Here is a 23,311-nt window from a genome sequence, read left to right as displayed (position 1 = left end):
AGAACATCCTTTTCGGTACCGGATCTGCTATGGAGACCGCCGCGACGTCGACGGTACCGACCACTTCGACGATGCCCGATCCTTCCTCGGGGTTGCTGGCACCAGGTAAGCCGGCTAAGAAGCCTTCCACCTCCCTTGAGCGCCCACCTGCCACACCGGCGACGCCGGTCCTCTCGGCATCGCGCCGACCCCGCAAACGCTCCGCCCCGATATCGGTGAGTGCCTCGTCATCGGCCTCCTCATCGCCGGGGCGTGGAGCGGCACCTATGGAACCGAAAAATAAAAAAGCGGTACCGGTGCCTCCCCTGGATGACTGCATCGCGGCCATACTCCAAGACAAATTGTAGGAACAGCTGCAGCAACAACTCCAGCACCTGCTACCGACTCTATTGGCACCACTTCTATCGGTACCAGACCGGCCCGAGCCCCGCACCATCCCCTCGGTCCACTCAACACTTCCATGCCAATCCTCTCGGCTGAACCACTCCGTTCTCGTCCTGTGGTACAGACCCGCTCTGATGCCGATCCTCCTCGGGACCAGGAAGGGCACTGGTCTCCCCGGGACCGAGAATGACACCGTTCTTCCCGGGACCGGGATCAGCACCGGTCTTCCTCTCCCGGTACCGTCTCAGTGCGCTCTGGCAAGTCTCTTTCTAAGACCCGCCACACCGAGCCTTCCACCCCGACATCTCGGCGTGCGCGCACTGACATCAGGGACCCGGACTTATGGGAAGAATCCCCTCCCGGTACCGAGGAGGACGCATCGTCCACAGACGAGGAACCCTCAACGACCGATGCCGCTTCCAAGCCTGAGCAATCCTCTTTCACCAAATTCCTCAAGGAAATGTCGGCGGCTCTTTCTATTCCTTTAGAGTCCGACTCCAAAAAGTCCCAGGCCTTTCTGGATGCCTTAGACTTTGAACAACCTCCCAAAGAGTTCCTCAAGTTACCTGTCCATGACATACTGCGGGAAACTTTTTATAAAAATTGGGAAAATCCACTCACTGTCCCCGGAGCTCCTCGTAAACTTGACAGCTTATACAGAGTCAACCCAATTCCGGGTTTTGACAAACCTCAATTGCCCCATGAGTCTCTCCTTGTTGAGTCCACTTTAAAGAAAACTCAGAGCTCCAGTGTTTATGCCTCCACCCCTCCTGGCAGAGAAGGCAAAACGATGGATAAGTTTGGCAAACGCCTTTATCAAAATGCAATGCTAGCCAACAGGGCGAATAATTACACATTTCACTTCTCATTTTATATGCAACATCTTGTGCAACAACTATCCGCCCTACAAAAATACATCCCTGAATGCAAAGTTCCACTCTTTCAACAACAAATTTCCAGCCTCCTTCAACTGCGGAAATTCATGGTGCGCTCTATTTATGATTCATTTGAGCTGATCTCCTGAGCATCTGCCATGGCTGTTACCATGCGGCGTCTGGCCTGGCTGAGGGTATCTGATCTGGACATCAACCACCAAGACCGCCTAGCTAACGCACCCTGTCTTGGGGATGAGCTTTTTGGGGAGTCCCTGGATTCAACCACCCAAAAGCTCTCAGCCCATGAGACCAGATGGGACACTCTGGTAAAACCTAAAAAGAAGGCTCCACCTGCTCGTCCTTACAGACCACAGTCCTCTTACCAGCGCAGGTTCTCGGCCAGACCCCTCAACCCGCCCCAGCAGCAGCCTCGGAGGCCCCATCAGCAACAACACACTCAGGCTCGCTCTCAATCTCAGCAGCCTGCCAAGCCTCTCTCTCAGTCAAAACCCTCTCAGTCCTTTTGACTCCTTTCTCCAGGGCATAGCCAGTCTTCCACCATCATTGCCTCTTCCTCAACCAATCGGAGGACGTCTCCAACTCTTCCTCAGCCGTTGGGAGGTCATCACTTCGGACCTGTGGGTCCTCAACATCATTCGCCACGGCTACTCTCTCAACTTCCAGTCTCTTCCACCAGACAATCCTCCAATAGAGTCTGCTTCTCACTCCTCCCATACCCCCCTCTTCCTGAGGGAGGTACAATCCCTCCTTCTTCTCAATGCCATCGAAGAGGTGCCTCCGGACCAAAGGGGTCAGGGATTTTACTCCCGCTACTTCCTCGTTCCCAAAAAAACAGGAGACCTTCGTCCCATCCTCGATCTCCGGGACCTCAACAAGTGCCTTGTCAAGGAAAAGTTCAGAATGCTCTCCCTAGCCACGCTTTATCCTCTTCTCTCTCAACACGACTGGCTATGTTCCCTGGTCCTCAAAGAGGCCTACACTCACATTCCAATCCATCTAAATTCACGTCGATACCTCCGTTTTCAGATACAGCACCGCCACTATCAGTACAAAGTGCTACCCTTTGGCCTCGCATCATCGCCCAGGATGTTCACCAAGTGCCTTATTGTGGTGGCGGCCTTTCTCAGGTCTCACAACCTCCAGGTGTTCCCCTACTTGGACGATTGGTTAGTAAAAGCACCTACGTCTCCGCTTGTGCTACAAGCCACTCAGCACACCATCTCCTGGGGTTCGAGATCAACTACCCCAAGTCGCATCTGCTTCCCACGCAGCGACTTCAGTTCATCGGAGCAGTTCTCGACACCACTCTGATGAGGGCGTTTCTCCCCTCCGACCGCCAACGGATCCTACTCCACCTCTGCCGTCAGGTGCTCCTTCGTCACGCCATTCCAGCTCGGCAGATGATGGTCTTCCTGGGCCACATGGCCTCGACGGTTCATGTGCTTCCTCTGGCGCGACTCCACCTCAGGACACCTCAGTGGACTCTAGCCAAACAATGGTCACAGACCACGGATCCTCTTTCTCATCCCATCTCTGTGACATCGTCTCTTCAGCAATCTCTTCAATGGTGGTTGAACTCCTCCAATCTTTCCAGGGGTCTCCTTTTTCATCTTCCCCCTCACTCCATGATCATAACCACGGATGCCTCCCCCTATGCGTGGGGAGCTCACCTGGGAGATCTACGCACCCAGGGACTCTGGACCCCTCAGGAGCGTCAACATCACATCAATTTCCTGGAACTCAGAGCCATGTTCTATGCTCTCAAGGCCTTCCAGCACCTTTTCTGCCCTCAGGTTCTTCTCCTGTGCACAGACAATCAAGTCGCCATGTACTACATAAACAAGCAAGGTGGCACCGGATCTCCCCTCCTCTGTCAGGAGGCCATCCGGATCTGGACCTGGGCCACGGCCCACAGTCTCTTCCTCAAGGCTGTATATATCCAGGGTGAACAAAACTCCCTGGCCGACAATCTCAGCCGCATCCTTCAACCTCACGAGTGGACTCTGGATCCCCCCACGCTCCACTCCATCTTTGCTCGCTGGGGCACTCCAAGTGGACCTCTTTGCAGCTCCTCACAACCATCAGCTGCCCCAGTTCTGTTCCAGACTCTTCTCGCCTCATCGTCTGGCCCCGGATGCATTCCTGCTCGACTGGACGGATCGGTTCCTCTATGCCTTTCCTCCACTGCCTCTGATGTTGCCGACATTGTTCAAACTCCGCAGGGACAGGGCCACCATGATTCTCATCGCTCCTCGGTGGCCTCGACAACACTGGTTCTCCCTCCTGCTTCAGCTCAGCTCCAGGGAGCCCATTCCTCTTCCTGTGTTTCCTGCTCTACTTACACAGCAGCATCAGTCTCTACTACATCCCAATCTGTCTTCGCTCCACCTGACAGCTTGGTTTCTCTCGGCTGACCTCTCCGGAGACTCAATCCCAGCCTGTCCGTCGCATTTTGGATGCCTCCAGGAAACCGGCCACTCTCCAATGTTACCATCAGAAGTGGACCAGGTTTTCCTCTTGGTGTCTCCTGCATCATCACGACCCTACCTCATTGGCGGTGGAAACTGTACTGGACTATTTGCTCTCTCTGTCTGATGCTGGCCTCAAGTCTACCTCAATCAGAGTCCACCTCAGTGCCATCACTGCGTTTCATGAGCCTATCCTCGGAAAACCTCTCACGGCTCATCCTCTGATTTCCCGGTTCATGAGAGGCCTCTTCAAACCACCTCTGAGACCTCCTCCTGTCGTCTGGGACCTGAATGTGGTTTTATCAGCCCTCATGAAACCTCCTTTTGAGCCTCTTGCCACAACTTCGCTCAATCTCCTAACATGGAAGGTGCTTTTCCTCATTGCCATCACCTTTGCCAGGAGGGTTAGTGAGATGCATGCACTGGTCGCCGATCCACCGTTCACTGTTTTTCACCATGACAAGGTGGTTCTGCGTACCCATCCAAAATTCCTTCCCAAGGTGGTCTCGGCTTTTCACCTCAACCAGTCCATTGTGTTGCCTGTCTTCTTCCCTAAACCCCATTCTCATCCTGGGGAACAGGCGTTGCACATGCTGGATTGTAAGCGTGCCCTTGCATACTACCTTGACCGTACCAGGGCTCACTGCTCATCCCCTCAGCTCTTTCTGACCTTCGATCATAACAGTCTAGGTCGTCCTGTCTCTAAACGGACGCTTTCCAACTGGCTTGCTGCCTGTATTGCGTTCTGTTATGCTCGGGCCGGTCTCTCCCTGGAAGGTGCTGTCACGGCCCACAGGGTCAGAGCTATGGCTGCTTCTGTGACTTTCCTCCGTTCCACGCCCATCGAGGAAATCTGCAAGGCTGCCACTTGGTCCTCAGTTCACACGTTCACTACTCATTATTGTCTGGATGCCTTCTCCAGACGGGATGGACACTTCGGCCAATCTGTGTTACGAAATTTATTTTCCTAATGGCCAACCATCCCTCCTCCCTCTCTGTTAGCTTGGAGGTCACCCATGCGTTAAGAATATGCTGCCTGCTTGTCCTGGGATAAAGCACAGTTACTTACCGTAACAGGTGTTATCCAGGGACAGCAGGCAGATATTCTTACGTCCCACCCTCCTCCCCGGTTTGGCTTCTTAGCTGGCTTATCTTAACTGGGGACCACGCACTCCTCCATCGGGCGGGAAGGCACTCGCGCATGCGCGATGCAGTCAACTAGAACTTTCTAGTTAAAAAGGTCCGTACCGGGGCTCCGTCGGTGACGTCACCCATGCGTTAAGAATATTATACAAAATGTAACATATGAATAAAAGGTAAAAAAAGGATGGGGGGAGGGAAATGGGACAAAATTTGTTTAGAATATATTGTATTATATATAAAAATGTTATTGAATATTTATCAATTGTATTCTAATATGTTGTATAATTTTTATAAAATTTGAAAATTAAAAATTTTATATTAAAGTAATGAAAGGGTAGGGGGAGGGTGAGGGGGAAAATCAAATTTAAATATATAATGTATTAGATATAAAAGTGATACTATGCATTTATCAATTATATTATATTATTATGTACACTTTATGTAAAATTTGAAAATAAAAAATAATGGAAAAAAAAAAAAAAGAATATCTGCCTGCTGTCCCTGGATAACATCTGTTACGGTAAGTAACTGTGCTTTCCAGCTACTGTAAAGGGCTGAGGCTGCAGCATATGTTCAACACAGGTCATAGTGAAGCTGCTGCAGCCTGTGAGGTGAATCGGGGGAGGTCTGAATTTCAGGGTTTGGGGTGTTTCTGCATGTTCCCCACCTCAAAAATCCTAATTTTGCTGTTTTTACACTTTGTAAGAGTGTTATATTAGTGTTTTTAGGCGCAAATTTCTTAGCAATCTCTGTTTCAAAAGTTCTCTGCACTTCCAAACTTGCAATTTTTGCCTCCAAACTGGCTCTTCTATCCCAATTTCATGTAAGGATTGTGCAAATTTGGCACCTCAGGAGTGCCCTTGCGCTATGTTGCGCAGTCCAGAGAGGCAGGATCGGCCACCTTATCCTCTCCTCTGCTTAGGCAGGTGAGTAGAAGGGCAGCCAGCCCATTGGGGCAGTCTTTTCTATTTTCAGGGCCTGGAAATCCAGACAGTTCCGCTCATCAGGACGTGAATGCCCCACAGCCCAAGAAGTGCCAGTTAGTCATCAGAATGTCTGAAATTTTTGTGGAATGCCTTTCGTAAGAGCCTTACTTTTCCTGTGCAGTCTCCCTGCACCTCAGACTTGTCTCCTCGTAGTATGGCCTCACAGAACGTTTCTTCACAAGCTGCCGCTGTTCATAGCTTAGTAGATCTCTCCATAGGAGACACTGATGATGATGATGATGATTTTGCAGACCCTTATATTCGGGGGATGCTCTTCCTGTGGCTGAGGACCCGGGAATGTACACTGGCTCTGTAAATCCTGCTTTGGCTGTAGAGCCAGGGCACGATCCTATGGTTCTGTTAATTTAAATCCACTGCCTTACCAGATCTTATATTGGAGTCTCTGTATGAGTTGGATGTAGTCACTTAGCATACATTGGATTTAGTCACTTAGCCAACTCCTACTTTCTCCTCTCTCATGTGTAGAGTGAGAGCTCAGTCCTCTGCCTTTCCCTGGCATCCTGATATTTTAACATCCTGATCTTGGAGCAGTGGGATTCTTTGGAGGGGGTTCTCAAAGTAGCAAGATCCATGTCCCATGTATAGCCTATGGCACTGGAGTGTCGGCAACCCTTTAGTCAGCCTAAAGTGGATTCCTTGGTGGCTCAAATAACTAAGCGCACCTCCCTTCTGAGGAAGGCGGCATAGTGCTCAAGGTCATACAGGATTACCGTGTGCATGTAGTTCTCAAGAGACTTTTTGAGTCAGTGGCTTTGGGAGTCAAAGCTGTATCGGCAGCATTCTTTGTTAGGCGAGCTTGTCTTTTCAGACTGTGCACTTTGGAGAGTGAAGGTGTCGACCCTACCCCAACCTTCTGTTAGCTAGGGTGGAGTATGTGACCGACACCCTGTATGACATTCTTTGTGTTCTGGGCAAAGTGCCATCTTATTCCATTTCTGTTTATAGAATGCTCTGGATCAGGCAATGGGCTGGCGATTCCACCTCTAAGGCTTCTCTCGCCAGACTCGTTTAGTTAAAGTCTGGATGATCTCGTGAATTCTATGGTGGATCGTCGCCCTAAGACTCTGCTTGATAGTAGACGCAGAACTTTTAGAGGCACAGGGTGCTCTGATTTTTGTGGCTTGAGGTGCTCCTGCCATTATTCTAGTTCCATGTCGCAGAGGTTCTACCAGGGCTACAGGCAGCGGTTCTCTGGGTCCAGACGTACGCAGTCCTCTGCTTCCCGAGCAGCTCCATATGCTAAGAAGTAACAATGACGCCAGGCAGGGAGCGGCCCCTCTGCATATAAGGTACAGGCTTTCTGCGTTCCTTCAGGCCTTTGTTCAGATTTCATCTGACTAGTGGGTTCTGGACATCATTCGGTTCGGCTACAAGCTGGAGTTTGCCCGGCCTCTGATGGATTGGTTTGTGGACTTTGCTGTGGGGCACCCGGAGAAGGCAGCCAGGATTCTAACCACTGTGAGAATGTTGCTCGATATTCGGGTCATAGAGCCAGTGCCACCCAAACATGCAGGCTCCAGCAGATACTCCATATACTATATCATGACAAAGAAAAGCTCAAGCGAATGGAGACCCATCCTGGACCTTACGTGAATACAGTACTCAGAGTTCCCATGCTTTCACGTGGAAATGGTTCAATCTGTCATAACGTTCCTTGCCCCTGGGGAGTTCCTAACTTTCTGGATCTGACAGAGACCTGTTTGCATATTCCCATTTTTCCAGATCACTGGCAGTTTCTCAGGTTTCATGTCCTGGAAAATCATCAGTTTTCAGCTCTACCCTTTGACAACAACTCCTCGCACCTTCACCAAGGTGATGGTTCTGGTAGCAGCTTATCTGCACAAGATGGAATTGCAAGTGCATTCCTACCTCATTTGGCTGATCAGTGCATCCTGTCCAGCATGTGGTACTCTCCTGCTGGTTAACATAGATGGATGCATTACAGAAGTGCCTACCCTGGACGGTTGAGGCTTGAGCCAGCATGGATTGGTGGCTCTGGCCTTGGTCCCTCTCCAGGGGCATGTCTCTATGGATTTCTTCCTGTGTGGTTGTGATGACAAGATGCCAGTCTCCTGGGATGGGGATCCCATTGCAACCATTATCCAATTCAGGGGCGTTGGATGCCCTCTCAAAAGAAGTAGTTGATCAACTGGCTGGAACTGCGTGTCATTTGGCTGGCCCTAGTAAAATTGCAGAAGGCTTGAGGGTCAAACGATCAGTCTTCTCCGACAATGCCACACCAGTGGTTTATGTTATTCGCCAGGGAGGCAGCCTATCTGCTCTTCCATTGGGTAGACAGCCATCTCCAGGTGCTCTTGACGGTGCATGTCACAGGAATGGATAATGTGCAGGCGAACTTCCTCAACAGACATATCTTGGATTCGGGTGAGTGGGCGCTGCCTCAGGCCGTGTTTCTGGCCATTGTTCAGTGCTGGGGTCATCTTCACTTTGACCTCATGGCAACAGCGAAGAACAAGAAGGCTGATTGATTCTTCAGTTAAGAGTTTCGCCCAGAAGCGACGGGTTGGACGCGTTAGTTCAGCTGTGGCATCAGGGAGTCTTGTATGTTTTTTCTCCCTGGCCCATGAGAGACGGAGTCATTTGACTGATAGTGGCTCATCAAGGAAGAGTCATTTTGTTGGCTCCAGATTGGCCTCGTGGTCGCGGGCCATGGTACGCAGATCTGATGCGGCTTCAATTAGGCCAAGGCATCAGGTTGCAGGTGCTTCCAGATCTGCTCTCCCACGGTTCGGTATGCATGGAGGAGGATCTGGATCACTTTGCTTTTATGGCATGGCTATTGAATGCAAAGCATTAGAGTGTAAAGGTTATTTAGACATGGTCATTGCCACCCTTCTCAAGTCTAAGAAGTTGACTACTGTTTCTACCTACACTAAGGCGTGGAAACCTTCCAGCATTGGTGCGTCCAATAACGTGTGGAGCTGTTCTCATTGCCTGTTTCAATTGTGCTGGTTTTTCTCCAGGCGGGCCTTAACAAGGGACTCATTGTGGCTTTGCTGCTGGTCTAGGTCACTGGGCTTCAGGCCTCGGGACTGTAGTTCTATGCTGGCGTATCCAGATATTGCCAGATTTTTCAATGGTGCACTCTGCATTAAACTACCGCTTAGGCCACTGTTCCCTTCATGGGATCTCAACATGATTCTCAAAGGCCTCACTAAGCCTTTGGAAGCAGCATCCCTAGTGGACTTGAATGCTTAAGGTGGGTTTTCTTGTCATAGTGACAGCGTGGTGTGTTTTGGAGCTCCATGCGCTCTCTTGTCAAGAGTCTTTCCTCAGAATTTCAGAGACTGGAGTTTCCTTGCGCACTGATTCTGCCGAGGGTGGTTTTGGCGTTTCGTGTGAATCAGGAGGTCCGTTTGCCTGTATTCCGGACTGACGTATTTCCCACACCGATCCTCCTCCCAGGGCGAGAAAAAGAAAGGGAGAAGCCGAGTCGGCGCCCCGTTGCGGCCGGAGCCGGTTCCGATCCCGAAGCATAGAATTTCTCCTTATTTTCGGTTCAGTGTTTTAGTGTTCACTGTTTTTAGAATAGTGTAATTTTAATTTTGCTAACAATTTGAATTTCCTGAGCTCCTTTAATGCTTCTGTTAGCTGCTGCTAGTTTATTACCTATTAGTGTTTTATGTTAACAATCAAAAAAGGGGGTATTTTGTTTTTTTTAAATTTATTAATTTTCCATTCTTACAGCAATTAATTCACATATAATATAATTAATTATTACATAACATTTGTAATTACAATCAATACATCATATCATAAATAATAAATCCCTCCCCTTTTTTCAATTCTTATTTCCAAAAATTATACAAATCCCTCCCCAATCCTATATATCTACTACCAATGTGCTAAGAAATCTGATCAGTAGAATAATTAGTCAATGGTGGCCATATTTTCTTAAAATTATGAAGATTCCCTTGTTGTAACGCTATTACTTTTTCCATTTTGTATATATGACAGACAGAGTTCCACCAGAATGTATAATTTAATTTGGTATAGTCCTTCCAATTTTGAGTTATTTGTTGCATGGTATTTTGGATAATAAAATTTATTTTGAAAATTACTTTTTTATATACACACTAGTGTCACAGTTAATCACTAACTCAATATAACATAACTCCTACTTAGCTCAAGGTCGTTCATACCCTCCAGATGTATTTTCCCTAAATGTTTCTTTATTTTCTTTAAAGATTGTAGTTCATCCCCCTCTCCTTTTGTATCGGTAATTAATTGTATGTATATACTAGTGCTGCCCAATTCACGATTTGAATCGATTCACCAATTCGAATCAGGTGAATCGATTCAATTAAAAAAAAAAAATCGGCCTCCCGATTCAGTGGCCAACCCTTCCCCCATGCCTTCCTAAAGCAGGAGCTGCAGTGCTGCCTCTTGCTGGCCGTCCGCTGCTGCTCCTGCTTGAGGGGGGAGGGTCGGTCAGAAAGGCTTCCCCCAGCTTGCCCGCTCTTGAATCCACCCAGCTTCCCCGCTCTTACCTCCTTACCGCTAATAGGGCAGCTTGCAGGCTCGCTGGTGTTATAGCGATCCCTGCAGCTGTCCCTGGTCCTCAGCGGCACGTTCTTCCTGCTACTTCCTGCCCCTGCTCTGACGTCAAGGATATTATTACTCCCTTATAAACCATTTATTTACTCCCAATACAATGGCAGACTAGATTCATCTTCGTTTTAAGTTTTTACCATATTGAAATACCTTCATATTTTATTTTATTAAAAACCAACAGGCTTGTTTAAACTATTTTTCTCTATATAACCCTCTTATCTAAACCGTTGCTTTTTTTAAACTTCTTTATTCATTTTTACATCAATCAACAAGTTTACAATTTTATACCTACCTTGCCCAAATACTATGATAAAACAACTACAGACCGTTCAGAACACAGCTATCAGACTCATCTACTCGCTCAGCAAATTCGACCATGTCACACCCGCCTATGTAGACTCACTGGCTTCCGATAAAAGCAAGAACTCAATTCAAACTCTACTGCTTACTTTTCAAAGTAACCCATGGTATGGCCCCCAATTACCTGAACAACCGTCTTTGCCGCTACCGACTACCCAGATCAAGAAGAACTCAGAATCTTTTCACCTTCCCCCCTCATAATGGTACCCGACGTAAGAAACTTTCTAGCAACTCAGGCAGCCTTCTAGCAACTCAGGCAGCGAAAATTGACCCCACCATCACCAAACTGATGATCAAAACAACAGACATCAAAGTGTTTCGGAAAGAAATCAAAACATTTCTTTTCAAAAAACACGTCCTTACTTAATATTCCCCTCCCCAATCACACATGCACTCTCCCCAGCAAATAACACACTAGTCATCCCCTTGAACCTCATTTACCAAAAATATCCAAACTCCTAAATAAGCATCTCCCTTAGGTATCCATTTAACCTTCTCCTAAATAAGCATCTCCCTTAGGTATCCACTCAACTGATTCCTTCAAAGTTAGATATCTTTCTTCAGTTGCCTATATTGTTTTCCCCACTGAACCTTGTAACTACTTGAACCCTGTCAAGCTATTCTATCGATAAATCCAGATATCTTATACTTGTATTTCTATACCACAACATGTAATTTACTTAAATCGTTGTAATGTAATTCTCTCGGTAATGTCCTGATCTCTTTTAACTGTAATCCGCTTAGAACCGCAAGGCACAGGCGGAATAGAAATCACAAATGTAATGTAATGTAATACAATATATTATATACAATCACTTGTTCATTCTTAACCATACATCTTATTAATTAGTGAAATATCCCACCCCCATCCCCTCACATTTCTATATTTCATTCATTATCATATTCTATCTTTTTCATTATATATTCAATCAGTCTTGTAAAGGTGCCAAATCATTTGAATATTCCATTTATGGCCCCCATATCTTTTTAAAATTATTGTAGTTCCCATTTTGTAATGCTATAGCTTTTTCCATCTATATTTATAACACACTGTATTCCACCAAAACGTAAAATTCAGACTTGTATAGTCTTTCCAATTCCTAGTTATGTGCTGAATGGCAACTCCTGTTATATTAATAATAATTTATTATTGGATCCTGAAATTTGACTTTTATATCTCATTGAAGTGCCAAATAAAATTGTATCATAGGACAGGGCAACATGATTTTCTAATAACAAATTAATTTGGGGCCAAATTGACTTCCAGAATGCATTTATGCAAGGACAGAAAAAAATTAAATGATCTAAAGTCCCTGCTTCTTGTTTACAATGCCAACATCTATTAGACCTAGAATTATCTACTTTCTGTAAACGAACTGGGGTCCAAAACACTCTATGCAACAAAAACAACCATGTTTGTCTCATAGATGCCGACATTGTTGATTTTATTCTCCAAGACCAAATTCGTGGCCATTGAGATGCTGAAATTTGGTGCTTAATCTCAATGCTCCAAATATCCCTCAACCCAGTTTTCTTTTTTTTATTCACATATTCGCTTAATAATTTATACCACTGTGCGGCTTGGTGACCCAAGAAATCCGCCTGAAAGCAAAGGAATTCTAAACTATATTGATTATTAAGAGTCTTCCATTCAGGGAACCCCTCCTGAATAGCCTGCTTCAATTGCAACCATTTAAAACTTTGATTTTTATTCAGACCAAATTTGTGTTGCAATTGTGAAAAACTAAGCAGTGATCCATTTAAAATAACAACATTCAAGGTACGAATACCCCCAATAATCCATTGCTTCCAAACGATTTGCGCTCCACCAATTTTGATCTTGGAGTTTACCCAAATGGATTGATGTAAAGATTTAACAATTGGAATAGGTGACAGGCTACTAACATACCTTAATGTTTTCCATGTGTCAACAAATATTTTATCTTCTCTATATCTTCTAGGTATTTTTATACTAAGCAAATGAACCAAATGAAAAGGAAACAGGAGTCGCCATTCCAAATATAACCAATCTGGGACATTCTCCATGAGCTCTGGGAGGTTCCAATACATACCCTGACGTAGAATATAGGCTTGATGATACCTATAAAAATTTGGAAAATTTACCCCTCCCTCCATAATTGATCTTTGTAAAGATATTAAAGCAATTCTTGGTCTTTTACCTAACCAAACAAATTTCATAAGAATACCATTTAACTTTTTATAGAATGACCCCTGAAAAAAAACTGGTATCATACTCATTTGATAGCAAACTACAGGCAATATCATCATTTTAATAGTTTGAACTCTCCCCCACCATGATAAATGCAATGGATTCCATTTTTCACACGTCTCTGTAACTTTTTTAAGTAAAAGTTTTTCATTTTCCTTTACTGTATCATCAACATTATTTTTGATTAGTATACCTAAATACTTTAGGCCCTCATCCTTCCATACAAAATCGAATGAATCGAACAATCCTTTGACACAGTGAACTTTAAGTGGTAAAACTTCAGACTTACTCCAATTGATCTTATATCCTGAAAATTTTCCAAATCTCTCTATCAATTCAAGAAGGCATGGTATGGTGGTCACTGGATTCCTCAAATAAAGTAAAATATCATCTGCATAAGCAGACAGTTTATATTCCCAGTTTGAATAGGGAATACCCTGTATCCCCTTTGCTTGATTAATAGCAATTAACAAGGGTTCCAGAACAACATCAAAAAGCAACGGAGATAAAGAACAACTCTGCCTAACCCCCCTCTGCAAGTCAAATCTATCTGATAAACTATTATTAATATATAATCGTGCACCAGGGGAGCTATACAGCGTTTGAACCATTTGAATGAATCCAGATCCCACCCCAAACCACTCCAATGCCTGATACATGAAATTCCATTCTACCCTATCAAAGGTCTTTTCTGCATCTAGAGAGACCATAAACATCGGATCTTTTACTGTTTTACTGTTTTTGTTAAATTTAAAGTATGAAACGCCAACCTAGTGTTATGTGAAGAATGTCTCCTTGCAACAAATCCTGTTTGATGAGTATCTATAATGTACGGGAGAGCTTTTGCCAATCTTAATGCCATTATTTTAGCAAGAATTTTCCCATCTACATTTATTAACGAAATAGGCCTGTAGTTTGATACCAAAGTAGGGTCTCTGTTTGGTTTTGGCAAAACAATAACTACCGAATCTGCCATAGTACCTGTAATACAACCATTAGTCAGTTGATACTTATACAAATTTAACAGATATGGTAAAAGAGTATTTTGAAATGATTTATAAAATTCCACTGTAAACCCATCACCACCTGGAGCGGATCCAACTCTAAGAGATTTCAATGCTTCTTCTAACTCTTTTAGAGATATAGGTTCTTCTAAACTTCCTTTTATATGCTCAGGAATTTTTGGACCATCAAGTAAATTTTAAAAATTTAAACCATCTTGTTCTTTATTTCTATAGTTTTCTGAAGAATATAGATCCTTATAGAAAGCAAGAAACTGTTTTAAAATTTGCTCATTTTTAGTGTATGATTCCCCTTTATTATCCTTTATTATAACAATTTTTGTCCTCCTTTTTTTTGCCTTAAGATAATTTGCTAATAATTTTCCAGCCTTATTTTGAATGTCCATAATACTGAGCTTGCTGATAAAACAAATCCTCTCTAACAAGCTTTGAAGATTGTATTTGGCTTTAGCTTTTAACAAAATTGTAATGTCTTATGTTCCCACCTATCCATTAATTTTTTTTCTAAAATTTTAATTTCTTTTTCTAAATCATAAAATTGTTTCTTAGCTTGTTTTCTGACATAAGCTGAGTAAAAAATAACCTCTCATGGTTTCTTTAAAAGCATCCCATACCATCTCAATATTAACCTCTCCAGAATCATTAATTTGAAAGAACTCATTCATTTTTGATTTAAACTCATCAATAAATTTTGGATCTGCAATCAAAGCATTATCGAACCTCCAAATTGGCTTTGCCTCCACTTGCTCATCCAATTGTAATTCAATCCAAACACCACCATGATCAGATAAAATTATCGGATCTATGATGGCTTTATTTACTTTTTGAGCTATTTTATTTGAAACAAATATATAATCAATTCTTGAAAACGATTTATGCACTTGCAAACAAAAGGAAAATTCCCGATCATTAAAATGAAGAATACGCCATATATCTGTTAAATCACAAGATTGAACCAAATTATCTAACCCTAATGATTTTAATATTTTACTTGGACTCTTGTCCATTATCGGAACCATTACAGCATTGAAATCTCCAGCCACCATTAGATTAGAAGCAGCCAGTGGTAATAGTATTTTTTGCATATTTTTAAAAAACTCCATTTGATTAGTATTTGGAGCATACAAATTAAACAAATCAAGGGTATTATTCCCCATGCTCATTTTGATATGTACCCATCTTCCCAAGGGATCTGCAGCAACCATTTGAAAATTTGCTGAACATTTCTTACTTATTAATATTGCCACACCTGCCTTCTTTCCATTCGCTGACGCGAAAAAACACTTGGAAATCCACCCACTTTCCAGCTTCCTAGATTCATTAATCGATAGGTGTGTCTCTTGTATGAAATATATGTCCGAATTCTGTTTCTTAAGGAAATCTAACATTTTCCTTTTCTTAATCACATGATTGAGGCCATTAACATTCAATGAAAAAAACTTAATCATCTTTAACATATATATCCATTCTAATAATATCATAATTTATAATTATTATCAAATGATCAAGCACCCATGCATTCATAACTTCCAATATTAAATCCATTAAACTCTCATTTCTCTTTTTTTCCAAATGTACTCTGCAACAAATATTCAATAATTCCTTAGTCCCCCTCCCTTCCCCTTCCTCCCTCCAAATATTCAATCGCCCTTCATCTTTCTCCCCCAAATTCATCATTAAATAAATTATTAATAGTCCCCCCAACCCTATCCCTCCCAAACCCTCCCTCCAAATGGATAAACTTGTAACACACATAGGAAATGCAACCCCACACTCCCCCCAGACAGCCTTTAAAAATATTTCATCTCATATATTATTAAAAATCTATTCAATTCAAATATTTTCCTACCTATAAATCAATTAATATCTTGACCTTAGATAACCATCTAAAGAAATTCATTTACCTATAATAGTATTCAATTAAATTCCATTATTCATTTTTATCCCTATATTTAATGTTTTAATAATTATCCCACCATATTTTATTTTATTAAATTAATGACCCCCCATCCATACCCTACAATCTTTAAAAGACATAAACTTTTACTTAAAATATTTAATTTCATATCAAATTCATTTAATTTCATATCAAATTCATTTAATTTCATATCAAATTCATTTAATTTCATATATCTCTATTTCTTTCAAGAATATCTGTTCATTTATATCATATCTACTACTTATTAAAAATGTTTTATTATATCATACCTATAAATCAATTAATATATTGACCTTAAAGAACCCTCCAAAAATTCCTTTACCTTTAATATCATTCAAATTCAGTTTCATAACTCAATGTTATCCCCATATTTAATATTTTAATACTTATCCTTCAATATATATTATTATTAAATTGATAATCCATTACTATCTTATCTATTATTTATTAATATATTTTATTTTATCCCCTTTTGCCCACTATACCCTGATGTTTCCATTAACTAAACTATATTATCAGGATCTAGAATGAATTTTTAAAATAGTCAATCTGCTTCACTTCTTCTTTCTTCAGTCTTCTTTCTTCTTTCCTGATCAATTTCACATAGACATAGGTTCTGGATTTGTAAGGAAGTTCTTCAACTTTTCCGGGTCATCAAAATAAAGTGATTTGTTCCCCAAAGAAATTCTCGTTCTTGCCGGGTAGTATAACCCGTACTTGCTCTTAATTGAAGAAATTGCTGTGCTCTTAATTGAAGAAATTGCTGTCTCACAGCTACAGTGCCTTTTTCAAAGTCTGGCAGAAATATGATCTTAGATCCCTTATAGTTTAAATTTCTGTCTGCTTTTGCCAGACTCAGGATTTCCATTACTTGGCTGAACCTTAACAGCTTAAAAATCAGAGGTCTAGGCTTTGAATTTCCAGCTGACCTTTTGAAAGGAATCCTGTGGGCACGTTCGATTTCTAATGGGAACCTTGTATTTAACTGAAGCAGTTTTGGAAGTAAATTTTCCAGAAATTGTATCAGATTTTCACCTTCCAAATTTTCTCCCAAACCAATAATTTTTATATTCTTCCTCCTTTCACGATTTTCATAGTCCACCAGTTTCTTCTGCAGTTCTCTGATCAGTTTATTATCTTCCTTTGTTTGTGCTGCAGTCATTTCTACCTGCTCCACTCTGGATTCTAAAACGGTCATTTTCTGATTCACTGCCTCCAACTGTCTATTTATATTTAAAACCTCTTCTTTTACTTCACTGATGCTTTCCGCATTTTTTGGAATTTGTTGTGAGATTTTCTTCAGTTCCGCCAGTATTTCTTTCCTCCCACTTTCCTCTTCATCCGGAAGCGGGGCTTTAGCTGCGGCAACCATATCCTGTTTCAGACGCTTTGCCGTGCCAGCATTCGCGAAAGCTGAATCAATCTTTCCCTGCCTTGTACTCGCCATTCTTATATACCTCCTGATACAAGCCAAACTTGAAATTTCTTCAAAATAAGGTATATTATTTTATAAATTGCTGCCTGGGGAACGGAGCGACACGATCACACGTCCATGTATCGCGCGCGCCAAGCCACGTCCCTATAACTAAACCGTTTTAAGGATTGTAGGTAGTGTCTTTCTATTCGCAGATTCATCACCAAACATTCTGTATGCGTTTCATTCTATTTAAGAGTATTCCAAACCACATTCCTCCGATGAAATAAAATGAATTCCGGATTTCCGTAACCGCTCTTTTCCCCTCCTCCTCAAGATCCCTTCTCTTCCTCTAGCACTAGTATATACTGTATGTTTATTTGTATAAAATTGTTTTATTTTTGTCTCCTATTTTTAAATTGCCATACACATTGAAGTACTTGACATTGCGTGTACAACAAATTTTTAATAAACTTAAAACTTACCCCAGTTTATAAACAAACTCCCAAGTGAAAGATGTTGAAGTATCATATAGGGGCTGTAAACTCAGTACATAGAACCTCTTCTAACATATATGTTATTTCAGGTCCTTATCCTGGATTGTTAGAATGCCATGTAATCACTTAACGTCAAACCTCCTTTCCACCCTTAAACTTTATTTATATCTAACTCGAGTTAAAACTATTTTAATTTATTCAATTTACGTATGAAGCAAAAATAAATCTGAAAAAAAAGGACATCTAAAATTGTGAATATCCAAAATCAATCGGAGAAGAAACAGCCATTGAGATAAGTGTTGCTGTTTCTTCTCCGATTGAGTTTGGATATTCACAATTTTAGATGTCCTTTTTCTTTTTGAGATTTCTTTTTGCTTGATACGAAAATTGAATAAATTCAAATACACTTCTCCCTCCGTATTCGCTGTGCTAGGGGATTAACAGAACCGCGAATACAGAAAAACCGCGAATATTATTATTATTACATGTATTTCACTTGATGTAAGAATTTAAAAAAAGAATAAAAAATATTAAAAAAAAAAAAAAGAAAAACCGCGAATAACTTTTTCATATATTATTCGCTGTTTTTAAAAACCATCGTGAATATGATGAAACCACGAATAACATAGTGGGAGATCTGGCCTGGAGAGGCAAAACACGGTGAAGAAAGTGCTGGGAATCGGCAATTTTTCTCCATAAACACTTGGATTTCTCTATGCAAGCTGATGTAATTTGGGGGGAGGAACCAGCAAGCTAAAAACCGTGAATAATCAAAACCGCGATTGCTCAAACTGCAAATACCAAGGGAGAAGTGTAGTTTTAACCCGAGTTAGATATAAATAAAGTTTACATTTAAGAGTGGGAAGGAGTTTGACATAAGTGATTATATGGCATCCTATCAATCCAGGATAAGGACCTGAAATAACATATGTTATGAGTTTATAGCCCCTATATGATACTTCAACTTCTTTCATTTGGGAGAGTTTGTTTATAAACGGCCTTGAGCTAAGTAGGAGTTATATGTGTTATACTGAGTTACTGATTAACTGTGACACTAGTATGTATATAAAAAAAAATTATCAGCCAAAATACCCCCTTTTTTTGATTGATGATAATTCATTGTGGGTTGGATATATTATGAAGTGATCTGTATGTTTTCTTCTGATTATCAGTGTTTTATGTTAAAGCAGAATGGTTCTGTTAGGGGGTGTCCCATCTGTATCCTTACTTCACTACTTGATTTGAGCTATATCATGCTTGGGTACTAACTGCTAGTGGTACTAGAGCTCATAGTGAAATAGGAGGAACACGGAAAAAAAATCCGGAATGGATTCCTTCTACAGATGGCTTGCGGCCATGGGGAAATAGCACGTTTGTCTAGATTGACACACCTATCTACTGGAAAATATATTATCAAGGTAAGAACATACAGTGTTCCCCCAGTCGTTCGCGGTATTTTCCGACCGCGAACCGCTGACAAGGAGAGGGCAACCGGAGCACCGCAAGTGCAGGAAATCACGCACGGTACGCTCCGACCGCCTCTTCCTGCACTAAGTAGGGCCTTATCCAATCAGGAGCTGCTTTGACATGCAGCTCCTGATTGGATAAGGCCCGACTTAGTGCAGGAAGAGGCGGTCGGAGCGTACCACGAGTGATTTCCTGAGCTCCGGCTGCCCTCTCCCACTGCCCTCTTCAGGCTCCCCCATGAAAAACCGTATTCGTGGTTTTTTGAGATTCGCGGGGGTTCCTGGAACGGAACCCCCGCAAATATCGGGGGAGTACTGTAATCTCTTTTAGCATCTGCGCTTCAAAATTGCCTTGCTATCAATACAGTCCTGAATCAGCTTGATATAATGTACACCAAGCAACTAGCTATTGCATGATGGTTAGAACACTTGTTCTTCCTGCATTTAGGATACTAGATCAGGAGTGGGCAAATCCAGTCCTCGAGGGCCAGAATCCAGTCGGATTTTCAGGATTTCCCCAATGAATATGCATTGAAAGCAGTGCATGCAAGAAATCCTGAAAACCCGACTGGATTTTGGCTCTCGAGGACTGGAGTTGCCCACCCCTGTATTAGATTTTCTCTGAAACTGCCTTTTTGAGTGGTAAATATCTGTTAACTATCTGGAGGTGACTTTTATGTTTGAGAGACCTGTCTTCTGGGAATGGATCCACAGGGCTAGCTATGTTAAGAGACTATTTCTTTCCCCATTCTTATCTAGATAAAGGCCTGCACGTGGAGGTACGAGTTAACAAGGAATGGTTCACAGGTCGCGTGACTACTGTTGAGCTGGGGAAGCATGCTGTGCGATGGAAAGTGAAGTTTGATTACGTCCCAACAGACACAACACCTAGAGATCGCTGGTAATGAACACCTCCATTTACAACTTTGGACTGTCACCAGTAACTAGAACTACTACTAATGTTAATTGATCTCTAGTTATGAGACCTACCACTACTAACCATTAACTTAATTCAAGACTAAACTAAAAATGTTCTTATTCCAAGACGCATACCATAGTGTCTAAATATTTCCCTTTCAGCAGCTAGCAAAATAAACACAAACCGCTTTTAAGAAGCGATCCCTATTCCTGGTGTTTTATCCTCCCCCCTTCCCTTTAATTAATTTGTTTTTAATGATGTAATTATTAACTTCCCCTCCCCCTTTACCTTCAAGTTCATGTTCGTATTTGTAATTTGTCTATTTAATGTTCAAATTATAGTTTATTTAATTTTTGATTAAACGCTTTTTCGTTTCTTCAAAGCGTTGTACAGAATATAAAATAACATTACAGCAAAAAAGAAAATATAACATTTAGAACAAACTTTCTATAAACTACATAACTGACTATAGAACGTACTAGGTAATTATGGGCTGGCATGCAATAAACACAAATGGTAAAGGGGGAAAGAAATACAATTGGTAAAGTAAATGAAAGAAACATTTAAGGTAAACACAAAAGGAATTAGGGAAATGGGCATGAATTAAAAACAAATATTATTTAATCTCTAAAATTAGTCCCTTTTTTTTTTTGTTGTTGTTTCAGTTAAAAGCGTCGTAAAAAAGGAAACATTTTAAGTTGCTTTTAAATTTTTTTAAGTTTTTTTCTATTTTTAAATATAGTGGAAGAGCGTTCCAGATTGTAGGGGCTGTAACTGAAAAAATTGAGGTACGGCGTGTGCCAATATTTTTTAGGGAAGGAATATTGAGGTTAAATTGAGATATGGACCTTAGGGATCTTGGTGGGTCGTATGGAATCAGTAATCTATCTATGAAGGCTGGGGCATTTGACTGCAGAGTTCCGAATGTTAAAAGGGCAATTTTATATGTTACTCTTTGTGAGACTGGCAACCAGTGGGCATTTTGAAGGAGAGGGGTTACATGATCATACTTCTTTGCTCCAGAAATTATCTTAATAGCGGTATTTTGAATCAGCTGCAGACGTTTTAAGTCTTTATGATAAATTCCTTTTAAAAGTGAGTTACAATAATCTAATTTTGATATAACGAGTGAATGTATCAGAATATTGAGGGAACTAATGTCAAGAAGAGGGGCTAATGATCGGATCATTCTCAGTTTATAGAAACAGTTTTTAACTAAGGCGCTTATTTGTGGTCGAAATGTTAACTTATTGTCTATGAGAACACCTAAAATTTTTGTGGTTGTGACTGATGATAGTGGAATGTTATCAATGACGACTGGAGAAATTAGTTGAGCTCCCTCTTTTCCTGGGAAAAGGAGAGTATTAGTTTTTGAGATACTCAGTGATAGCTTATTAATGTTTAGCCAGTTGTGAATTTTACTTAATTTTTGATTAATTGCCTGAATCTCGGAATGATTGGTTGGGTCAATGGGGTGCAGAATTTGAAGATCATCGGCGTAAGCGTATACTGTAAACCCTATTGATTGACAAAGAGTCAGAAGAGGAGCCAAATAGATGTTAAATAATAAAGGTGATAAAATAGAACCTTGTGGGATTCCAAAATTAGAGTGGTAAGGATTTGATTTTGATGTGTCGAACTGTACTGTATAGGTTCTATCGGAGAAATAAGAGCGGAACCATTCCAGGGCATGATCAACTACGCCTATGGATGCAAGACGTTGTAATAAGAGATAATGGTCGATGGTATCAAAAGCTGCAGCAAGATCCAAGGAGATTAGAAGAACGGATTTGTGGTGATCTAGATAATAGTTTATGGATGTAGTGAGACCGAGTAATGAGTACTCTGTAGAATGGTTGGTACGGAAACCTGTTTGATTGGGGTGGAGTACATGTGTTTTGTCAACGAAGTCCGTCAATTGTTGAAAAACAGTTTTTTCAGTTAATTTACATAGGAATGGAAGATTTGCTATTGGTCGATAGTTTGAACATTTATCAAGATTATTTTTGGGGTCTTTGATGATTGGGTTTATGATAGTGTTTCCAGTCTGGTGAAATATTGGCTGTAGATAGACAAGTGTGGATTATTTGAAGAATGTATGATCCAAAAACTGTAAAGTGTCGTTTCAGGAAAAATGGAGGAATAGGCTCTAGGATAGAGCCTTTAGTATTCATACTATGTAAGTTATTTTCAATGGCTTTTAATGATGGAAGGATAAAGTTAGATAGAGTGGCACGATGTGTTTGAGTCTCAGATGTAAAAACATCATTTTCAGGAGGGCTGAATAGATTAATGATACTAGGTAAGTTATTAGTGATTTTGGATCAAATCAGAATAATTTTTTCTTGAAATAACTTGCTAAAGTTTGAGCTGTTGGCGCTACTTTGACTTAAATTGGTTTTTTATTTTTAAAGGTAGTTAATTGCTTAAGAACTTTAAACAAGAGTGATGGGTTTTTGGTATTAGAGATTTTTTTATGATAGAATTGTTTCTTAGTTTTGTTAATTGATTGTCGGTAATATTGTGATATTTTTTTGTAATTATCTAAGTTTTCCAGGGTGGGTTTGGATCGCCACTTTCGTTCGGCTGATCGTGTTTGTTGTTTTAAGAGACCTAAAGATGCGTTAAACCAGGGATTTCTTTGTTTTTTTGAGGAAATTTTCATAGTTACTAATGGTGCTAATTTATCTAGTAAGGATTTGCATGCCTTGTTCCACATATTAATTTGTTCGGTTGAAGTTTCGGAGCTAAATTTTTCTGAATCAATTGTAAATGCAGATGGAACAAGGGAGCGATCTATATGTTGAAAATCTCTTGCAGTAATGATTTTAGGGGCTGGATAAACGACCTTGGGAAATGGCAATGATAATTTAGTTTGAATTAGATAGTGATCAGACCAGGGGACTGGAAGGGAGATGGGTTGAGAAAAATTTGAACTTAGTTTATTGGGGACAATAATTGCGTCTAAAGATGACCGTGAGTATGAGTTGG

The 23,311-nt window shown here is 41.4% G+C and overlaps 1 protein-coding gene across 4 annotated transcripts in view; it reads left to right on the top strand.

Annotated features, from left to right (window-relative positions):
• MORC2 (MORC family CW-type zinc finger 2) overlaps positions 1–23,311 on the top strand; it is a 248,790-nt gene that overhangs the window by 186,309 nt on the left and 39,170 nt on the right. For all 4 annotated transcript variants that reach the window (XM_033954118.1, XM_033954117.1, XM_033954120.1 and 1 more), the window contains exon 22: positions 20,161–20,302. In XM_033954118.1, the coding sequence (XP_033810009.1) occupies positions 20,161–20,302 (142 nt within the window). The remainder of the gene's footprint in view (positions 1–20,160; positions 20,303–23,311) is intronic.

This window comes from Geotrypetes seraphini, chromosome 8 (genome assembly GCF_902459505.1).
Source record: "Geotrypetes seraphini chromosome 8, aGeoSer1.1, whole genome shotgun sequence".
NCBI lineage: Eukaryota > Metazoa > Chordata > Amphibia > Gymnophiona > Dermophiidae > Geotrypetes > Geotrypetes seraphini.
Note: the sequence above shows the minus strand (reverse complement) of the source record. Positions and strands in the feature narration are given on the sequence as shown.